General features: G+C 33.7%; 1 protein-coding gene across 1 annotated transcript in view; it reads left to right on the top strand.

Moving 5' to 3' along the window:
- LOC136033354 (sushi, von Willebrand factor type A, EGF and pentraxin domain-containing protein 1-like) overlaps positions 1-24,125 on the top strand; it is a 306,644-nt gene that overhangs the window by 218,049 nt on the left and 64,470 nt on the right. Inside the window, exons 34-37 of the mRNA XM_065714145.1 lie at positions 5,217-5,430; positions 9,246-9,379; positions 11,850-11,992; positions 22,892-23,111. Of these exons, the coding sequence (XP_065570217.1) occupies positions 5,217-5,430; positions 9,246-9,379; positions 11,850-11,992; positions 22,892-23,111 (711 nt within the window). The remainder of the gene's footprint in view (positions 1-5,216; positions 5,431-9,245; positions 9,380-11,849; positions 11,993-22,891; positions 23,112-24,125) is intronic.

Genomic DNA, 24,125 nt, shown 5'->3' with positions numbered 1-24,125 from the left:
AAGATTCTCCAGAGCCATTGCTTGAGCATGGGGGCATCAAATCGACGTTTCAGTTGCTGGGTCTTTCTTACAGGGATAAGTAGCAAGCTTGTCATCAACCTTGCTACGATGGGGATCGGACCCTCGGCCCTGTTTTTCCAAGCAGAGCATCAATCTACCGTGTCAGAACAGGGTAAGTCTGGCCATTAGCGTCCTCAAAACTAAGCACCTGCCTACAGTGCCAAATTTGCCAATCTCTATAAACGGACAACAGCTTCAACAGGTAGGAGAACTTAGATACCTTAGATCACTGATTAATATCAAAGATGGGCCTCGAACAAAATCCTGAATAAAATAAGCAGAGAATGGAGCACTTTCAACCAACTATGAAATCTATAATAGTCCAGAAGACAGATCAGCCTGAAGATCAAAATTCAAGTCTATGTGGCGTGTATCTACTCCATTTTGTTGTATAGATGTGAAATCAGGCCGCTAAAGGCAGAAGAAGATCGCATCACTCCACATCTCTGATTGGAAGTACTTAAGAGTCATTTGCCACCTCAAACTAGCCGAAGAATAAGCAACGACCTTCTAATGCAAACGTGTAATCTGGAGCATTCATTATCCACTGTCGTCAAGGCGCATTATGGGGTGCTTGAGTGAGAGCGTCACCCAATAGTTCCTTGAATTTAAACCCCTTCGCAAACCAACTATGAAATCTGTAATAGTCCAGAAGACAGATCAGCCTGAAGATCAAAATTCAAGTCTATGTGGCGTGTATCTACTCCATTTTGTTGTATAGATGTGAAATCAGGCCGCTAAAGGCAGAAGAAGATCGCATCACTCCACATCTCTGATTGGAAGTACTTAAGAGTCATTTGCCACCTCAAACTAGCCGAAGAATAAGCAACGACCTTCTAATACAAACGTGTAATCTGGAGCATTCATTATCCACTGTCGTCAAGGCGCATTATGGGGTGCTTGAGTGAAAGCGTCACCCAATAGTTCCTTGAATTTAAACCCCTTCGCAGTGGAAGAAACAGCAAGGAGGCCAAAGTAAATCATGTAATGCAACAGTGGAAAAAGACCTGGAGCTTCTATAAGGAATCTGGAGCTATGGACGTAAATGAGACGAATCGTGGCTGGGAATCGTCCTCCCCGAACAGTAGATCGTAGATAGTGACAGAATGTGGTCCAATATATCTTTGACGCCGAGGTGGCTTGAAAAACATGTGCCTCGACTCAAGTTAGAAGCAAGTGTTCAAAATACAAATAGTTTTCAATGAAATGCAAGTGACAATCAAGCCTGCTAGAGATTTTAAAAAGGAAGGAAAGGGATTAGTAATACTATTGTTATTTGTAAACCTTAGTTAACCTTGTGATATAGTTTTTATTGTTCAACGGTTGTTTGATTCTATGACGAATAAAAAAAAATGCTCGAAATTCGGTCAAGCACTGGAGACGCTCTGTCCTTTAGAAAGCTTAGGGGCTTTAACCCCACTCCTGTTTATGAGGTTTTTGGTTCGTTTAAATTGGGCTTCATAATTCATTGTAATTTATTTTCGTTTGCAGTCTTGTTTATCATTGATATTGATCTCTGCTCGTTTTAAATCATGAATTACTTATTACTCGTTTAATTATTAATTAAATTATAAATTACTCGTTTTAAAGCATAAATTATTATATTTTTCCGCACTATTCTTCACCTTTTTTTCTTTACCTTTGGTTATATTTGGCTCTTTGCTTTTTTCTGAGAAACTTCTTTTTGAGAACACTTTTAAAAAAAATTTATTTCCAGTACTTTTTAATTGATATTGGTTTTTTTTCGGTTAGGAAGAAGAATATTTCTAAAATTTTTGCTCAGTTTTTATGCTTAAGGATTAATATTTTGGCTTGCTATTTCTCCGAGCTAATAATTGTCTCTCGTAGTTTCGAGCTAATTAGACACCAAGGATCAAAGATTTCCCCTTTTCCAAAGTAAGATTTATGCATAAATAATAGGCCACAAACAAACTGACTATCTCAATGTTTTGATCGTATTTCACTGGGGCTGGGTAGGAACCACGTGCAGTGAAGGGGGACTGTATTCCCACAAACCCTTTAAGACTCTTAAAAAGCCCATTAGATCTTACAATAACCAAATTTAATGGCCCATTTCTGTTCTGGCTCTATCTTCACAAATCCCACATAGTGTATTTTGCCTCAACACTAAAGTTTCTACTTGATACCCCCTGGCTGTTCCTAATATATTCCACACATAAAACCTTTTGACAGCCTGGGTAGAAATTTTGTGTTTTGATTTAGTTCAATATCGCCCTCAAAATTCTCTGAAAGTTTCCACTTGATATTCTTAGCCGCTCCGGAGATATCACAGGCACACCTTCCTGACAATTTGAATGCAGATAGTGGTTTTTGATTTAGTTCAACATCTCTCTCTAAGTTTCTTGAAAGTTTCACCTTGATACCCTTAGCTTTTTCAAACACTTGGGATCAAACACACCTCTCTTTCCCTATAATAAATACTATCTGTAAACAGTTGAAAACCTGCATAATTTATAGTCCTGGAGGCATTGTTATTTGACTAAAGTGAATAAAACGGCCTCTTCAGAATTCTGACCAGATGTCTCCAAGGGTTGAGGAGAGGGCTGTTAAAAAGGCCATGGGAGGAGGCAATTGGCCATCAGACTCATAAAAGGGCATTAAAACTTACATATATGTCGCCCACCAAAATTTTTATGACAACACCATCCATAAGAAATGGCCTAGTAAAAAAAAAGAAAAAATAAACAATTCAAGGAAGCCACTTTGCTCTTTGTTAGGCAGGGCTAATGTGCTGATTATGACCAACTAACTGTTTACGACTTCTATGATGAGAATTACTCGCTCGTCTTCAGGTTTCATTTATAGAATAAACGAAAACACTTACCCTCTTTACTCTTATCAAATAACCAACGGAATGTGATTGTAAAAGTGTTTCGAAGAAATATTGCCTCGAGGTACCGTTGTAATTCGTCAAGCTATCGTATTGGGAGTTACGAGTACTTATCAATGACAATAAGTAATACTATCATTCTCTTAGTTCTTGACTGGGCGGCTAGACCTAAGCCTACTTAAGTGGTCGGTTGGGAGAAAATTATATGATTTGCCTTTTATTTTTTTTCCAAAAATATTTTCTTTATCAGTAAATCAGAAAAACAGAAAATAAGTAAAGGTGAAATGGTGTTAAAAATTCAAGGAGCAAATATCCTAGTGCTGCCAATAATGCTATATTATACACGATAATTTGTAATAATCGTGGATTAAACCGAAACCCCGCAACTGTAACTGAAACAGAACTCAGAACCGAAACCGAGAACAGAATTGAAACTGAAACAATGGATGGCAAAAGCGGTGAAATTTATGGAATATCAAATCGTAGTTCAAGAGTTTTTTTTTCAGAAAGCTCATAAGATAAATATCGGATGGTTTTTAATTGGCCAAGCATTTCTTTTGGTTTTCAATAATATGCTTCTTTGCTTAAGGCGTCTCAAAGGTCGCAGTATCTTAAGTATCATCAGTTTTTCGTTCTTTAGTTGGCTACAAATCCTTGGCAGACTACGTATCCCCTTGGATACAACATTATTGTGAAAAACAAATACGTTCTGAGACCATACTGGCTATGCATGACTTATGAAACCTAGAAAGGAAGTAATAAATGAAGAAAAAAATCAAATAGGTGAAAAAAACGAGGATTTTGTCAGACAGTTGCAAAATATAGACGAAAATCATGGAAATATTTCGACAAGGACCTCTGCCAAGTCATCCTCAGTGCTCAAAAAAAAAAGAGAAAAAAAACGACAACAAAATAACCCTCTGAAGTGAACTCTGCAAGAGGAGGAAAGAGGAGAGGAGAAAACGACTGGAATAGGAGGTCTTTTCTCCTCTTGCATAGTTCACTTCAGAGGGTTAGATTTTGTGGTTGTTTTTTTTTCTCTTCCTTTTTTTCTGAGCACTGAGGACGACTTTTTGCTATTGTCTGACAAAATCCTTGTTTTTTTCACCTATTTGATTTTTTTTCTCTTCATTTATTATTTCCTTTCTTGGTTTCATACGTCACTGTGAGCAACAAGAAATTGCCGATGTTGCCAATTAGTCTGAGTGAAAACCAAACTAACAAACTAGCACTTTTGTCATTTTAAATGATCGTTGTAGCCGCGCAGGGAGAAATTATCAAAGCATAGATTCGAATGAACATCCGAATTCCATTCAGTCCATCATTCTGGCCAAACTTTCATCTTCTGACTGCCGCTCATAAGCTAAAATGTGCTAGCCTTGGCAAGGTAAAATGTGTCACTTGTCTAGTGATTTTGAAAAATTGTAGAAGCATTGTGATTTGGGGATCATTTTTCTTGTTTTCCCGTGTGGTAGATACCATTGGGCCAAGATAGAAATGTATTATGTGCTATTTTATTATGCATGGTACTTTGCTGCGGCTTCATTGTTTGGCGAATATTTAACAGTGGCTGACCATTCATTCCCTTTTTTAGTATTTGTTTTTCCTATTTGTTTTTCGCTGCATTCCTAGCCATAGAGTCTTCCGGGGGGGGGGATATGTTGCTTTATATTCTTTTGCTGTTTAAATTTCTTTGTTGAATAATTTTATGTATTATCTATAGGAAATCAGCCTCCCAGTGATGCTACTACTATGCTATAGTGGCAAAAGCCTGGATATGAAAAAGAGTGTGCACGACACTTCACTATCCCATCTCTCTCTCTCTCCTCTCTCTCTCTCTCTCTCTCTCTCTCTCTCTCTCTCTCTCTCTCTCTCTCTCTCTTCTCTCTCTTTCTTTCTTTCTTTCTTTCTTTCTTTCTTTCTTTATCTCTCTCTTTCAGTAAAGTTTTTAATATCAGCAAGGCCCAGTTCTCGCTTGTGCATAGTTGTAAATGATTGTCTAGACAACATCATTAAGACCAATCAGATTTACTTAATAAAGAAAACAATACCGACTATCATTTGTCGAAAATGGCTTTGCATAGACATTGATGTATCGATATACACATTGATGCATGCAAAAGAATCCAACTTAAAGCAAATAGATTGCTAGTATGTTTTATTTTCTAAGAGGTGGCTTTACTACGATTATATATTCAGAGCTAACTTTTCTTGCTGGGTATAGCTGGAGCAACGTTGGAACACTAAGCACTTGTGAGTCAAATAAATTTCCTGTTTAGCGACCTTCTAAGTTTTATTTTTCTAGAGATGGCTTTTCTATGGTCGGAGAATCAGAGTTGACCTGCCTTGGTGGGTATGGCTGGAGCAATGCTGAAACACTTGGCACTTGTGAACCTGTTAAATGCCCTTCTCTACCTAATCTCCTCAATGGTTATACGGTACTTGAAGGGTTCGAAGCTGGTAAAGCAGTGGAGTATTTTTGTAATAAAGGTTTTCATCTGCAAGGAAGTAAGAATAGAGTAAGTGCCTTATTTTATATACAAATATGATACTTGTCTACCTCTATGAGGCTGGGACAATTTTTTTTAGAAAATTAGACAAAAGGTTGCAAACTCTTTGGCCCGAAAAATCGTGTAATCACTGCTTAATATCAGTGATTGAAATTGTTCCATCCCCCCCCCCTACTGTCATTAGTGTAATAGTATTTAACTCTAAACAAAAATGTTAATATTTTTCACACCTTGATTTAGGTTGGACAGAAAAAAAAAACAGATCCCCAAAACGGCAAAATATAAGGGTGCCCGAAAAGTTTCTGACCTCAACTTGAAGATGATAGAACTTGTCAGAAAGAGTTGGATAACCCAGCTAATAACCATTTGAGTAAGCTGAGATGATAATTTATGTGAAAATGGGTAAGACCAAATGCTTGTTATTGAAAGGCAATATGCAAATCAAAGATGAGTTGGTTGGCCTGTACGGCGGATTTGAACCATCATTTGCAGCACTACGTTTGCATCATTTGCAACTACGCTATCATTTGCGTCATTGTTTGCAGGTGAATTCAAGCATGAATATACCAGCTTGGTAGAAAATGAACTCTTGGGACAGCCAAATTGCGACCACTAGTAATGTCTCTAAATTTTATGAATTGAATTGCCGTTAAATCAAAATGAGATATATGCCAGAGGCTATCAGTTTGTACGAACAGCGTGTTTGCCATATCTCTAGTTAAGATTTAGGAATCAAAAAGATGCACGTTCTGTTTCAATTGAGTTTCAGTTGTCTGCACGTTCGATGCCGTGCCGCGTTTTTCTTACGTTAGACAGAAAAACTTGTTTGAATATACATTTCCAGTGCTTTATTGGTGCAGTTTTAGGCGCAATAAATCAGTTTTATCACCAATTATTTGCTATGAATGAGACTTGGATACAACGCTATATACAAGAAATCCAGTCAGAAACAGTGGGACTGCAAACGACCGCATAAAAACCAAAAATAGTTTGTTTTTTTTTTCCGCTCACAAAGTGTTAGCGACTTTTTAAGCTTTAAAAATGTGTTAACCGATCATCTTCAAGTAACAAAAAACAGTACAAGAGCATATTATGGCATCATTGCCTGACAAGCTTAAGGCGGACGTTTCTGAAAAACGGTCACATTTGAAGTTTCTGATTTACAACTGGGAGTTCGTTAATTTTCGCTGACTCCTACTTCAATGTCATGTATTTTGAACGCCCCAACCTCAACTCTTCATTGTTTTAGCACCTGGGTAGAGGAGAATATTACTAGAAGAGGTATTTTATACTTTTGGATTTAATGCAAAATTTTTGTCATTTTAATTCATTTTAATTTAGTAAATAAGCTGTGTCAGTTGTTTTTGATGATTGTTTACACAATTAGGCCTTATTCAACGCAATCCTGTCCCTCCATTGTAAGTTTCTAAAATAACATTAGTTCTCTTCACAGTAGGTTAAATATTGTTCGTTCCAAGTTTATGGGTGCATTCCATGTTCGACAAATAGCTACTAAAAGCTATTAAAAAATAACTTTTTTCCGTTCCAGCTGATGTTGCTGTAATAGCAGGGACGAGAGAAAGGTAACTTCGAATTTATTTTATAGTTACTTTTCCTAAAGATAGGTAAAGGAAATCTTTAGTGAAGTAATTATGGACCATTATCTTCGTTGGTAGTAAGATAGCGAACGGACATCCGCTAAAGATAGTGAACAGACATCTTTAGTAGGTAATTTTGGATCATTATCTTCGTTGGAAGTAATTTAGTTAACGGACGTTCGCTAAATAAGCGGACGTTTGCGATAGTTAACGGAGATCAACAGAGTCAACGGAGCAATTCTGGATCATTTTTTTTTAGCTGGTAGTAAGATAGTTAACGAACAGCTGTTAAAGGTAATTAACGGACGTCTTCCGTGAAGTAATTCTGTATTATTATCTTCGTTGGTAGTAAGACAGTTAATGGACATCTGCTAAAGATAGTAATGGACATCTTCCATGAAGTAATACTGGATCATTACCTGCGATGGTTGTAATGTAGTCAGTGGACACCTGCTAAAAGTAGTAAACGGACATCTTTAGCGAAGTAACTCTAGATTATTATCTTTGTTGGTAGTTAAGATATTTAACGGACAGCTGCTGAATATAGTTAACGGATATCTTCAGTAAAGTAATTCTGGATCATTATCTTTGTTAGTAGTAAGAGAGTTAACTACTACTACTACTAACAATTCACCGTAGCACCAAGATGCCTGAAACCAACTCAGCTACGCACGCTCCTCCTTCATTCCGATCTATTCAAAGCCTCCCTCAGAAGGGGACAACCTGCTTTCCATTTAGCCCTACACGGCTGGCCGAAAAGAACAATCTTCGGCAATCTGTCATCCTTTATCCGCACAACAGGCCCTACCCATCTCAACCGTTCTTTCGTTATAGCCCTCGAAAGTGGGATTGAACCAAGTTTTTCGTACAGCGTACTGTTTGACATACTGATAGTCAGCCGGTTTCCCAGAACAATCCGTAGTTAATGTCTCCTTAAAACATTTGGCAAATTTTCATCTGCTTTTCGGAGTGCCCAATCTTCAGAGCCATATTTGACCACTTTCATCATCGTACCTTCTAATATTCTAATCTTGGTTTGCAGACTTATCTTCCTATTCTTCTAAACTTTTTTTTAATTGTGAAAAAGCACCTTGAGCCATGGCTATTCTGCTTTTACCATCTTCACGGCTTCCACCGTGTTTACTAATAATACTACCAAGGTAATTGAAGTTGCTCACCTAATCAATCTTTACTTTTCTTTACTCAGCGTCACCTTTTCATCTTCGTTTATTCCTAGTATCAGTGACTTAGTCTTCCTAACATTAGTTTTAAACCCTTTTTAGCACCCTTAGCTCGCAAAAACTCTAAAAATTAATTCATTTTGCTCACTTTTTCATATAGGATACTTAAATCATCAGCATAATCAAAGTCTAGGAGAGTTTTTCCTCCCCATTTGATTCCGTGTTCTCCCATTGCCTTTCCTGTGTTCCTTAATACAAATTTTATCAAAATGATCCATATAAAGGGGTCTAGAACACAACCATACTTAACTCCTGATTTAATTCAAAACCAGCTGCTAACCTCATTTCCTACCTTAACCACTGCAGTGTTATTCTCGTACATAGCACTAATCACTTCAATGCATTTGTCTAGTATACCATACAAGGGTAAGACCTTTGCTAAACCTCTTTTATCAAAAGAATTTAACGCTTACTCATAATCTATAAAACTAAGGACCAAAGGTGTTTGACAGCTCAGGCACTATTCAATTATTAACCTAAGAGTGAAAATTTGGTTGACACGTCCTCTACCTTTTCTTAAACCGCACTGTGCCCCTTTCAAAACTTTGTCCACAGCATCTCTCAGTCTAAAAAGTATCATATTACTAAGTAATTTGTATCTGCTAAAGGTAATTAACGGATATCTTCAGTGAAGTAATTATGGATCAATATCTTCGTTGGTTGTACTATCAGACTGAAACATATTGAAAATGCTATTAGAGTGAAAGTACAATGGACACAATGCCTTTATAAGCCTAATAAGCCCTTTATTATTTCACAACTATCCCTCTTAAACATTCCTGTGTAGTTAATGTAAAGTTATTACAGCTTACAACCTGGAATGCACCCTATATACCGCTATTAATATCTACTGGGGTTCAGTTTTGAAAGGTTCACCCCCCCTCCCCCTCGTTTTGTACTGCGGTAGTATTGATACATAGTGTTATATTATGACTTAAAAGTTGTTTAAATTATATCTTAAAAACAATAATTTTCCTCGTTTAAGGTATGTCTCAACTCTGGCTCATGGAATGGAGAAGATCCAGAATGCCTCCTTGAAGGGTGTAGCGACCTTTCTTCACCTGAGAATGGCTTTATTAAAGAATATGATTCTAAAATTGGGTCTGTTGCTGAATATGGGTAGGTTTGCTTACTTTGAATTCAGTACTGAAATAGTGCAAATAAAATAATTTTCTATGCCATGAATCGTGTAAAGTGATCTTAGTGATAGAGCAGAGAAGATCAACTAAATAGATAAACAGATAAAATTAAACTATGAACATTATCGCTGAAAAAACAGGCCAAACGTGAAATGTTTACCAAGAGAACTCACTGTTCAGTTTATACTCAATGATTTTAAGAAAGACTATCCAGATGAAAAATGCTCTCGTGCTTCTTATGCAGCTGTGATGCACAGCGTAAATGTATCTCTGAAAATGCCAAAGAGCGATAACTGCAAACTTGGCAACGCCATGAAAAATAAAGATGAAAATAAAAAGCTTTAGTAATAAGTACATGATAGAGCAGAGAAGATCAATTAAAATGTCGTATAAAATCGCTACCGTAAATTAAAAGGTTACAGAAGACAAATTTTCACGGAGAGCAAAAAAAGAAATAAAAAGAAGTGAAAATGAGGATCAAGTTCGTTATTCCATTTTATTCGCTCATTCGATCACTATTGTCTGTTATTTTCAAGTTCGTGCAGTATTTTTTTTGAAAACCATAAGTATTTTTGTAGGTATCCAGGACACACCGAAAACAGCATTAAATTGCTTTAAATATTGAAGTTCAATCAATCAAATACTTCTAAGATATAATCATAAGATAAAACACAATTGGACAAAAATATAAGATATATAAATCCGAGATCTAAAAAAATATGTAAAATGAGTTATAAATTTATATTACTTGGATACAAAATAAGGTCTAACACATTTTGTCAAAAAAAAATTTAGATAAACATACTATATATTATAAGAGATAATACATATAATAAGTTATATAGATATATAAGTATAAGATATATAAATATAAGATATATCAGATACATAAAATAAAATATAATTATAAAATATAAAATGAGTTATGAGATATATAATAAGTCATAAAGATATATAAATATATAATCCACAAAACCAGTTTTAAATATAGTTATAAGATATAAAGTAAGTTCTAAGATTCTTAAATTATATAATAAGATAAAAAATGTATAAATATAAGATATATAAAATAAGATATAAAATAAGATTTTGACAAATATAAGATATATAAAATAAGATATAAAATAAGATTTTGACAAATAAAAAAGATAATGAAATAGGTTATAAAATATGCAATAAGCAACAAAGATATACGTATATATAACATACATAATAACAATATATAAATAGAACATATAACAATATATAAATATTAGATGCATGATTTATAAAATAAGTTATGAAGCATATTTAGAAGATATAAAATAAGATAAAATAACATACAACACATTTTTAAAAAGGAAAGAAACTTCTAAATATTGTAAGTACCGAATGAGGGACGAGAAAATAGATAGGATGTGTCGATAGGACTTGTCTATCAATAACTATTCAGCATTGCAAAGGATTTTGCAAAATTTTAGATCCGAAATTAACTCAATTTTGTGATTCTCAGATTCGGAAAATTAGCCTTTGTCATGAAAACCCTGCGAAAAGCCACTGCTTGGGGTAAATATTGAGCGAAAAAAAAATCTAACTAATTTCAGAATAAATCAATTCCGATTTAAAAAATTGAAATTTATCTTATTTTTAAAAGATAAAAAAATAATTTTAAGAAATTAAAAGAAATAGATTTAAATAAATTAAATTTCAAAGCTTACTTTCCTGAAAATTAATCTTTTGATCTTCCTTCAAGGCCTTCTGATTCTGTAGTATCAGATCTTTATCTCTTGTTTTTTATTTAGAGTGAATTGTAACAAGAAAAAAAAGTCATAAGCGATGCAAAGAGCAAAATAAGAGCTACAAATATCAAAACAAGTCGAACAATAGTTCAAAATTTGAGATAGTTTTGAATTTGACTGTATCTTTTCATACAGTCACGGTAGACGGAAAACAACAACAGCAGAAAATCAAGGTCATATCCAAGGGGTGTTTGACCCCCTCCCTCCCCAAACATCTTGTTTCACTCGTAAAATGTATCAAAAATGTAAAAAAAACAAGCTTTTGGATGCGTTTTTAAAGTTTTTAACCCACTCTCCCTCTCCAACTATATCCTGGACACAGACTTCCACAAAAGTAAGAATTTTTTTTAGCTTGAGGGTTAGCTTGAGAATTATTTCTTTGGTTATGTTCTTCTAGAACTTCGGCTACCAATGACGAAGGTCAATCTTCACTTGATTTCTATCCTATAGACGTCAAAATATCACACTATTAGTAAATATCAGCTACAAGTGTTTTTATAATTTCAATAGAAAGGAAGCTATTTTCTGTTTTTTTTTTTTATTTATACCAATTTCTTGTGACTTAAGTAATATTTTTCTCCTTTGGGGGGGGGGGAAGCTAAGTAGCGTGCCCTATCATGTGAATATTCTAAGTTTGGTTTACAATTAGTCTGTCTAGAGCTCTTTTTTTAGGTGTAACAAAGGTTATTTCCTATCATCTGGTAATAATTTCCGAACTTGTCAACTGGATGGCACCTGGAGTGGAATCCCCCCAACTTGTGATGCGGTCCAATGCCTAATTTCATTTCCCAAGGACGTTATCGTCAGTGTTGAAGGTAATCCTTTGGTTCTACCTTTAGTTATTGCTTTATTGTATACTTACCTAAACTGGTAGTTAAAAAAAATTAAGTTTACATGAAATAGCCCCCCCCCCCCTTCCCCAGAAACAACCTTACTATCAGCTTTTTTTTAGATCAGAAACCAGAGCCAATGAAAAAGAGACAAAAGAGAAACAAAATTAAGGTGACATTTTTTTGTTAAAGAAAAAGTGTCATTAATTTTGAACGAATCTGTTTAGTTTGATTAAGCAATAATCTGAATTCACAAATCAACTATTTAAATAAATAAAAAAAATTAGTATTCGTTATTAACTTACTATGAAAAATTAGTATATTGAGGAATAAAACCAGAGTCCTGTTACATGACAATTCACTATAACAAGTATCGGTACTTGTTAATCAAAGAAAACACACTCAAGAATTACGCTTAGACTAGATCTTAGAAAACATGTTTCATAACCGGTTTCATAGCCACAAAGACAAGTGATGGGTGATAGAATACATTGGACATTTATAATTTGGGCTATGTATTAACGCATTTTAGGAGAGGGTTAGGTTATGTTAGGGGTGCTGTCAAGATACTCCCCCCCCCCCCTTATGTGCAAGTATATTGCCCAAATTGTGTTATTATATAAACTAAAGGTTATATGGTTATGTTTCATGAGGATTAACCTAACTTCACTTCTTGGGTGTGTTTCGATTAATTAACATGTACCCAAGTATTTATTATTAACTTGCTTAAAAAGTCAGCTCAAAGATCTTCTGTTGTCATAATTTCTATATCTTTTAGCACACCTCAAACACATGCTCTTATAGAAGTACTGCCAATAGATTTCAGAGCGTTAGAATTAAGTATGTCAAGATACGCAAAGAACGGTCGACTTCAAAATTGGCCTAGGGTATGCTCTGGCCTTGGGTACGGATAACTTGACCGGAAGTGGTTATTTGCCACATTATAATCATTATGCTTACCAAATTTTTGCACAATTTCTGGGCCCCCCTTTTGACGAATTTAAGATACTTCCATTCTTTCAAATAGTTGGAAAATTTGTTGCTGAGTTTTTATATACAAAACGTTATTTGTTTTTTATTCTTTTTTTAACATGCTGTAGGTACCTGGCCCGCTAACTTTTTTGAAAATGTTATGGCTTTATTTCTGCATCAAAAATCCACCCCAATAGCAGACTAACTCAGTTTATTATTGGGCATGGCAGGTTACCTGTAGCACCAGCTATTTTTTTCTAAAACAAGATTGGAAAAGCTGGTTCTCTTGCTTGTGTGGTCTAATTGAAACATGTAGTCATGTTCTGATGGATTTTCCTGTATATTGGTAGACTCTAGGATGTGAATTTGAGGGAAACTTTTTAAGAACAGTTCAATACTAAACTATAGTGACAAATTTGACAATGTAGAAGATGGATGGAGTAATTTTAGGAATATAATTTGTGAAGCTGCTGATGGTATTTTAAGGAAAAAAGTTAGGAACGTAGCTAGGAGTATTAGTGAATATGCTTTATGTTTAATAGAGAAGAGAAGGGGCTTGTACAAGAATTATATGAGTGATACGTCATGTGAAAATGAAAGGAATGTAAAAAAGTGGAGAAAGCATTGAAATATGAACTAAGGGGGTGTGGAGTGGAGGCTATGGATAGAATTTCTGAGGATCTGAAAGGTGCAGCTAGAAGGCATCATAGTAAAATATTGTACTGGATTATTAATAAATTGACAGGGAGTAGTCAATCTGGACTTGTCCCAATCAAAGATAGGAAGAGGGCCACAATACTAATAAGGAAAGAGTTAAAGAGAGATGATGAGAACATTTTGAGAATATGCTAAACCGGGATACAGTTACAGGAAAAGATACAGAGGCCTCAGTTGCTGATAGTGTGTTGAATGAGTATCTTAAATATGGTGGCTATGAGGTTGGAAATAAATTATTGAAGATTATGATTTTTGAAAAAAAATAGAAGTACCTTGCGATTTTAGAATAGCCCTAATTAAACGCCTATGTAAGAAAGGTGATAAGAGTGAGTGTGGTGGAAGAATCAATTATAGAGAAATTGGAATGGTTTCTGCAGGTAGCAAATTACTTAGTATTATGATTCTTTTTAGACTTAGAGATGGTATAGACAAAATTTTAAGAGAAGAACAGTGCAGTTTTAAGAAGGGTGGAGGATGTGTCAACCAAATTTTCACTCTTAGGTTAATAATTGAGAAGTGCTTGAATCATCAAATACCTTTAGTCCTCAATTTTATAGATTATGAGAAAGCATTTGAATCAGTTGATAGAAGAGCTTTAGCAAAACTGTTTTCCTTGTATGGTATATCAGGCAAACACATTAAAGTGATTTGTGCAATGTACGAGAATAATACTGCTTCGGCTAAGGTTGGAAATGAGGTTAGCACCTGGTTTTGCATTAAATCAGGAGTTAAGCAGGTTTTTGTTCGTTCCGATTTATATGGATCATTTTGATGGATTGTTTCTTATGTAGCCCAGGAAAGGCATTGGGAGAACATGGAATCAGATGGGAAAGAAAGACTTTCCTGGGCTTCAGTTATTCTGGTGATTTAAGCATCCTTGATGAAAGTGTGAGCAAAATGAATGAACTTTTAGAGGTTTTACGAGTTCAGTGTACTAGAATAGGTTTGAAAATTAATGTTAAGAAAACTAAGTGGCTAAGGCTAGGAATAAGTGAAGATTAAAAAGGGACGTTGGGTGACGAAAAGATCGATCAAGTGGACAGCTTCACTTACCTTGGTAGTATTTTAATAAAGACAGTGGGTACATTAAAAATGTTAAAAATAGAATAGCCATATTCCATAGTGCTTTTCACAGTTCAAAGAAGTTTGGAAGAATAGGAAGATAAGTCTGCGAACTAAGATTATAATATTGAAAGATACAGTGATGACAGCGGTCAAATAGCATTCTGAAGCATGGGCGCTCTGAAAAACGGAGGAAGATTTTCTAGATGTTTTCCAGAGAAATTGGCTACGGAGTATTGTGGGTACCTAACTTACTGACCGTATTTCATAAACGGAAAGCAGGTCTGCCTCGGTTGGAGTGGGAAGATATCGTAAGGAAAGGTTTCAGGGAAAATGGTAACTTCCTGGGAGGGTATAAACAGAAAGGCCTTGGATAGATTTGGATGAGGAGGAATGTGCGTAGCTGTGTTGGCCTCAGGTGGCTTGGTGCTGCGGTGAGTTGTTAGTAGTAGTAGTAGAAACAGTATATTGTAGAGTGCGCTGTTTCGGAGTTTCATTAGGTAAATATGGAATAAGTTTACCATTTGATTTAGCGCTGGTACTTCGAAATAAGGGTGTTTGGACCGTTGTGAATCGGTTTTCAACTCGTAAAAATAGATATGATTTCTGTAATGATGATTCCTGGAAGTTTCTGCGATTTCCAAGTTTTTGATGGTATATACAAAAAAAAACTGTTTAAAAAATGTTTTGCTTTTAGTAAGCGTAAATGACGTTCTGGGACCCGTAGGCCCGCTCTTAGGCCTTAGGCACTCTTAGGACCCGTAGGCCCCACAATATTTGTTCATTTTAAGTCGATTTTTTAGTGAATTGTAACCCCTTTTACTAAAGACTTTCAGGTAAAAGACTTTCAGGTAAAACGAGTAAGAATTAAATTGAATATGTAAATTAAGCTTAAAGCGAACAGAAATCACTTTAAGCAAGAGTTTGGTTACTATCCCCTTCCCTAACTGTAAAAGTATAAAGCCTTCTGTGTCATTGGTGCTTTAATGAAAACGAATGGTATGACATATATTTTCTTTTGTACTTATTACAGTATTGAAAATAAAAACAATCATGAACTGATCAGCTTTCAGGAATTAATATCTTTATATATCAAATATTTAGTTTAATTTTATTAGTTCTTTCAGTAAAGCGCCAATGACGCAGTAGGCCTTATACTTTTACAGTTAGGGAAGGGGGCAGTAGCCAAATTCTTGTTTGTGGCGATTTTGTTCGTTTTCAGTAAAGTTTTCAGTAAAGCGCCAATGACGCAGTTGGCTTTATGATTTTACAGTTAGGGAAGGGGGCCAAGGGCACCGACAGGAAATTTTCTAGGGGAGCCAGATGCCAAAATGGCAGTGATGGTTGGGTGACAGGGAATATATTTCGGGATTTTTTTTCGTAATATGTTTATTTTTCAATACTTTTAGGAAAAGATTTCAAATAAAAAGAGCAATAAAATTGTATGCAAAATGAAACAAAACACAGTAAATTTTAAATCACAGTGATTCCTGGCAAAGAGATCAATTTATTCAATTTATAATTTATTTAATTATTATGCATTTAATCTTAAAAGAAAATCACGCGCAAGCCAAAACTACAGAAAGATTTACTGCTTCGTAGATTATAACAGATCTAGAAGTGTCTTTATGCAATTTACTACGCCATAGAATTGTCTACAGAAGAAGTAGAAATACTCAAAAATCATCCTGCCTGCATAGATACCACGTTTTGGTTTTATAATGGCTACGTAAATGTATCGCTTTTATAACAGGACGGTTCTCCCCCTGAACTTAAATCTCTTATATATTTAGACATTAAAAAAAGCAGAATAGCGAAACAAAAACTGTATTTAAACTTACTATCCAGCTGTCGAATTGATCCTCTTTCTTTTCGTCGTCCTATTCAACTAAATAAAATGAACGGGTTCGAAAAAAAAATTCGTCACAAAAGAATCTTACCAAATAGTTTGTGCTAAATAAACTGGAAGAAAAAAGTGACTTGTATCAATATTCACCAAAAATAAAAATGGAATTCTCATGACAATTGCTACACCTGGAATATTGGCTTTTTATGCTGATTCTAAATATATACAATTCTTTTAGTTTATTGTTACCCACCAAAAACCAAAAACCTGAGAAAATTTTCCTGATTTTTTAAAAAAGGGGAAACACGCCCAAAAAAGCAAGCGATCTTATTGAAAATCCCTTTATTAGATACATCATGTCCGAGAACCCTACCGTAAAGGTTTCAAGCTCCGATATTCAAAATGTTGAATTTCGCAATTTTTTTCAGGACAAACATCGTCGATGCATGTGTATTTGTTTTTTTATTTTCCAGGGGGGATTGTGTCAAACCGAAGGTCCTAGATAATTGAGAGGGGGCTCATTTAAACGTAAATCTAAAGCTCTTTTTTAAGTCACCAAACAGATTGGGCCAGGAGGAAGTCTTGTTTTCTGCCATTTTAGGGTACAAAACAACGACTTTACCCCGAAAAGGACGAGTTTTAATCAATTTAAATTTCTGAGAAATTAATTGATTTAAAAGTAGCAATAACTATATTTTAGGCTTTCCATTTACAAAAGAACTAATACCACGGTGGAAGTTGATTCGCTTTATTTTTAATGAAATTAGACTATGTTTGTTGATCTGTAATTGAATATCAGCTATAATGAGAGGAGGTGAGTCATTGTTTAGATGGGGGTAGGGTAGATTTTAATGGACAAACTGCTTACTCTTCATGAGGTTTCAGATGAATATTTTAAGAGATAGGGGGGGGGGGGAATCAATTAAAATATTTCTCTATACAGCTAAAATGTTACATTCCGATATCTACCAGTACAGAGGTGGAAAAGACAAGGCAGGTCATTATCAGGCCCACCGGAAAATTTCTTCGGGCTGGCAAATACTCTTAGAAACTTAGTTTTTAGCAATTTCAAATGGTAATATATTTCTTTTTCTTTTTATATGAAGTATTTTAATGTATTTAAACCAATTTAGGTAATATATTTATCGTCAAAAAACTCCTATTATAGAGGTTGTGATGGCTTCAGCTATGTAGAAGATCAGAAGTCTCACAGAATTTCAATCCATACGAACAATTCATCCAATCAAAATTCTTTAGTAGTAATATTAACTAGGACTTTTTACCAAAATTACTATTCATCGCCAATTTTTTAGGTATATTCAAATTTTATCCAAAGTTGAAATTGTAAATTTAAACGTGGGGTACTAATCAATGTACGATTATTGATTTACACATTTTGAAAGCAATTAACGAGAGATTTAAGGGACTGATACCTCAAATTATATCTTGGTTAGGCCTAGGTACGATTTGGAAAACTATCAGAAATTAAATAAAAAAAGAGCTTTACAACTGGAAGCAAGGAACAGATTTGAAACCTATTTGAAGAGATTATTCTTTGTATGAAGGGGCTGTATTCTCCTTAACACCTTACTCTATACTGTAAAGTTTCAATTTTTCCAATTTTTTAAAAGAAAATTTGCAATTGAAAAAAAATGTTTTTCAAAAGGACTAAAAAACTTTTGTTTAATGAGCAAGGTGTTGAGAAGGGGTAGTCCCCCCTACAGAATAATTTGTATTTTTTTTTAAGTTTTAAACTTGCTCCTTTAGTTGAAGAACCTTTTCCATTCGTCTAATTAAATTTCATGAAACTGCAAAGTTTTATGAACAAAACACTTTTGGTAACGCAGAAAAAACGATCAATATTTCTATGACTCTGTTTGGATTTTGATGGGTAATCGAACAGTTTATGGTAACGAACTGTAATTAAGAGCGACCTGGCTCAATAGTAACCGGAACTCTAAAAACCGGAGTTTTGATACCAATAGATATATCAAAAGAATTGACTTATTATGCTGATTCCAAACATATAAGTTTAATTAAGCTTAGTCTTACTCATCAAAAGCTACTAGCCTGAGAAATCTTATCTAATGTCCACGATGGATAGGTGTTTATCTGTTGTTCCCAGGAATGATCATATCGACTAGAATATCAGGAAAGGGCTCATTCTAACGGAAATAAAAAGTTCTAGTACATTCTTAAGTAACCAAAACAATGAAGGACAACACTTTTTCCCGAAATCGTCAGATCAAAATTTTTAGATAGTTTTTTTGTTCAGCAATATTGAAAAGCCCAAGAACTTTATCTCTTTGGAGATAAAATTTCTCTTTGGATTCAAGTTACAAAATGTGCCTATTGTTTTATTTGTTATAGGAAATTAGGCGTACATTTTCTTGGGTGGGGAGGGGAGGATGAATTTTCTTCTGGGAGGATTTTGCGTGGGGAGAATTTTCCCTGAAGAGGAAAGTTTCCAGGGGGCAAACTTTCAGGGAAAACTTTACACATGGTGAATTTTCTTTATATGTAGAACTACTTCTCTTTACCGATTCAATTTTACGCGTAGAGATGTTAAGAGTAATTGTCCGGGGTGAATTTTCGCCTGGATTGAATTGTCTATAGGATATTTCTCTAGGGAGGGGGATTCTTCATTGTAGGTGAAGCCAGGTTCCCTGGCGTTATTTAAAAAGTCGTTTAATTAGAACAATAAATAACTTTTTTTGAAGCGCCGAAAAACTGTAGCGTGAAGAGCGAGGTTTTGAGAAGGGGGACAACTCCTTTCATATGCGTAATACATTCTGTCCGTCTTAAGCTTTAATGTTGCTTCTTACTTTCAGTTGAAAAAACTTGCTTTTTTAGTTAAGAAAGCTTAGAGACAAATATTTTTCTAGAGGCAATGGAAATAGTATGTCAATTAAAGGAAAAGTATATAAAAATGAAAAAAGTAAGTAATTACGAAAGATACACAAAACAATAGCCTACTTACAAAAACTAAGGTATAAACTCCCCGCACTCAGATCCGTTGAGCAATGTCGAAGCGTTGGCCGGATCAAACAGTTCGGGCTGCTTCCTCATCAGCGCCCCGCTCTTTCCGCTAAGTTTTTTACTTTTTAAAAAAGAAGAATTGAGAGAAAGAGTCAAACTTTAGCGTAAAGAGCGAGGCATCGATGAGGAAGCAGCCCCTTTCCTATAGGCCTACGAAGTAATTTCTGTTCGTTTTAAGTTTTAATGTCGCTCCTTACTTTCAGTTAAAAAACTTGTTTTTTTATTTAATATCTCTTAAAAATATGGACAGTTTTGGACTTGGTTATCAAACACCAAAATATTTAATGCCTTTAGACTCGGTGTTTATAAGAAGTAATGCATTATCAAAGTAGCTTATTCAAAGTAAAACATTAAAACTAAGATTAAGAAAATCAAATAAAAAATTTTAATTCAATGTTTTTAATTCAAAAGTTGCACGAAATATAGGAATTATCAGAAAAATGAAGCATTTTTTTCCACAACATGTTTTAAGATTATTGTATTTTTCACTAGTCCATCCTTACTTATTATACCGTTATTCGGTTTGGTGAAGTACATTCGCTACTCACATTAAACCATTACGTATACTACAAAATTCTGTTATTGGTATTTTAAATGGATGCGATTCTCGGTTCTCAGTTAGATCAGCTTATACAAAAATCCGTATTATGCCGCTTTCTGGCCTATTTATTTTTTATAAGTGTCATTTTATGTTCGATTTGTTACATATTTTTAGTGCCTGATTGTTTTGGAAATACTTTTAATACTGTATCGCAATCTCGTAATTATAATGTACAAAATTTTGCGGAATTTAGGAAACCACCTAAAAAATCCACGGGGTCTGGGTTTTCAATACGTCAAATCTTATCTGTAGTATGGAATATGATTCCTGTGAGTTTGTATGAGGAGATTAATAGGCCGGCCTTTCGGAAGCTTCTGAGGAACCATTCTGGGTTGCTATGAATGTTGATTTATTTGTTTTTATTTATTTGATTAGTTTTTTGTTATGAAAAATGTAAGCAATTGTGGTAGTTTTTCTCGCAAGCAGTATAAGATGTTTTGAGTTTTGTTTAGGAACCCATATTTGTTTGTTAAGTTCTGTTTATTGTTTATTTTATTAATAGTTGTTAATAATTTTATGTCTGGAGTATACCACACAAGCCTAGATTTCTAGGCTTCTTGGTATTTTCTTTTCTTTTGTTAAGTTTTTTGTTCATAATAACGCTCCTTTATATATATATATATATATATATATATATATATATATATATATATATATATATATATATATATATATATATATATATATATATATATATATATATATATATATATATATATATATATATTGTATTTGTATATATATATATATATTATATATATATTATATATATGTATATATATTATTATATATTATATATATTATATATAATATAATTATATAATATACTTATTATATATTATATATTATATATAATATATATATAGCCTATATATATTTTATATATATTATATATAATATATTATATATATATATTATATATATATATAATATACATATATATATTTGTATATATATATATGTATTGTATATATATATTGTATATATATATATATTGTATTTGTCTAGTTGTCATTTTGAAAAGATTTTGTTTTTTACAGTTATGAAGTACAAAGGTGTCAAGTATATTTGTTTTTGGGATCCAAAATTATTTATTTATATATATATATATATATATATATATATATATATATATATATATATATATATATATATATATATATATATATATATATATATATATATATATATATATATATATAAATAATTTTGGATCCCAAAAACAAATACACTTGACACCTTTGTACTTCATAACTGTAAAAAACTAAATCTTTTCAAAATGACAACTAGACAAATACAATAACTCCTGAAAAAAAAATTATAATAAAACACGGAAAACGTATGCGTTCAGGAGGAAAATACAGAAATTCCCAGCATTCCGTTCAGGGGAAACATTTCTGATTATAGTGGTTTCAGAACCACTATAATCATGGGTACTCTTGCAATGCAAGCAGAAGGTCACGGCATATTTTTACCGAAATTGCCCCTTATTCCTATAATTACCGGAATTTCTTTAATTATACAAATAACTGCACTTATTGCTAATAATAAATAAATGAATATTTAGGATCACCATAAAAAGCTAATTCTTTGATTGAATTGTATCGATAGCAAAGCTCTTACACTTTCGTTATTGACAAGGATCGTTGTTTACTTACCATTCGTTACTAAGGAGAATTTTTTTTTTTCTTTTACTCCAACCAAATCATATAGTAAAAATGTTGGTTTAAAACTGGAAAGGGGTCACTTAGTCACAAATTAGAACTTACATTTTCCTTATTAAGGGTAAAAATGAATTGACAGGCAACCAAAAATGAGGCAACACACGTTTTTTCTATGGTTTTTCCCTATTCTTCCCTCTTTCCTTTGGTTTCCTTATAGTTACTTTATAGTCGCCAAATTTCCAGGTTAGGTCCATGCCCCCCCCCCTGCCGGTGCCCATGAAGGGGGCAATAGCCAAACTTGTGTTTGTTGTGAGTTTTGTTTGAAGCTTGTTGAGTGAAGCTTCCTTTACACATTCAATTTTGATTTATACTCGTTTTAAGATTTATTTATTCATTTATATTAGTATCTGTTGTATATTTGTTTGTTATGATTGTTTATTAAATTTCTGTCCGTTTTGGGTTTTATTTCTTCTTTAGTAGTAAATGATTTTTTATTTGTTTTAAGCTAACTTTGCATACTCAATTCAAGTCTTACCCGTTTTAATATTTATTTATTCATTTGTATGGTACCTGTTATATGTTTCTTTGTTATTACTGTTGATTTAATTTCTGTTCGTTTTGGGTTTCATTTATCCTTTAGTAGTAGTTTATGGCCCTTTTGAATTTGAATTATTATAGATTCATATTTCTACTGATCTTAAGTGTAATATGGCCTTTACTTTTCTTTGAAAAACTTTATTTTTATTTTTTTAATTAATTTCAAATAAAGGAAAGTGGTTCTAATCATAAAAGACGATAAATAATTATTGAAGCAATCTCTATACGCTATAGTACATCTCCCCCTTCCTTCCGGTTGTCTCCATTTTATTTCTAAATTGGCTTTGTTTTTTCAAAATGGCTGATTAAGCATGTAGCTTAGATTTAGAAAAAATCTTTATTTCCATATAATGTATACTTAATAGTTTAGACGAGTGTTTTTTAAGGTGATGGTCGACCTGGATCCAAATTACTGTACGACTGCGATAGAGGACACGTATTAGCTGGTGAAAAACAGAGGATGTGTTTGGAGCATGGAGAGTGGGACGGTGATGAACCCAAATGTGTTAAATTACACTGTCCCAAGCCAAATGCCCCTGAAAACGGACAAATACTTGGAGATGATGATTCATTTGCTTCTACGATAGCCTTTGAATGCAACAAGGGGTTACTTTTTTTTGCTTTTTTTGACATATTGACTTTTGTTGGTGATTTTCATGGAGTATTCATACTTGGTCTTTTTCACCTTGCTTTTCTTCTTTCTCTCTCTTTCTGTCTCTCTCTTTCTTTCTCACTTAATAAATACCTATTAAACGGTTTTTCAAGATACTACGGAGGCTTTGGTTAATACAATAGAAACAGTTAATTTAGTTTTCCATTTCATTTCAAAATTTGTACTCGGGGTGTTCGGTTAAAAAGTAAGGCTATAAAATTCTCTAGTTAGGAAACGTGTCTTGGAAGTTCATACTTGGTCTTTTTCACCTTGCTTTCTTCTTTCTCTCTCTTTCTTTCTCTCTTTCTTAGTCTCTTTCTGTAACTCTCTTTCTTTCTCACTTAATAAATACCTAGGAAATGGTTTTTAAGACACAAACGGAGGCTTTGGTTAATACAATAGAAACAGTTAATTACTTTTCCATTTCATTCCAAAATTTGTACTCGGGTTTGTTCGATTGAAAAGTAAGGCTATAAAATTCTGTAGTTAGGAAACGTGTCTTGGAAGTTCTTACTTGGTCTTTTTCACCTTGCTTTACTTCTTTCTCTCTCTTTCTTTCTCTCTTTCTCAGTCTCCTTCTGTATCTCTCTTTCTTTCTCACTTAATAAATACCTAGGAAACGGTTTTGAAGATACAAACGGATGCTTTGGTTAATACAATAGAAACAGTTAATTTACTTTTTCATTCATTTCAAAATTTGTACTCGGGGTGTTCGGTTAAAAAGTAATGCTATAAAATTCTCTAGCTAGGAAACGTGTCTTGGAAGTTCATACTTGGTCTTTTTCACCTTGCTTTTCTTCTTTCTCTCTCTTTCTTTCACTCTTTCTCAGTTTCTTTCTGTATCTCTCTTTCTTTCTCACTTAATAAATACCTAGGAAACGGTTTTGAAGATACAAACAGAGGCTTTGGTTAATACAATGGAAACAGTTAATTTACTTTTCCATTTCATTCCAAAATTTGTACTCGGG

The sequence above is a fragment of the Artemia franciscana genome, chromosome 11, assembly GCF_032884065.1.
Source record: "Artemia franciscana chromosome 11, ASM3288406v1, whole genome shotgun sequence".
NCBI classification, from domain to species: Eukaryota; Metazoa; Arthropoda; class Branchiopoda; order Anostraca; family Artemiidae; genus Artemia; species Artemia franciscana.
This window is presented reverse-complemented; position numbering and strand designations above follow the sequence as displayed.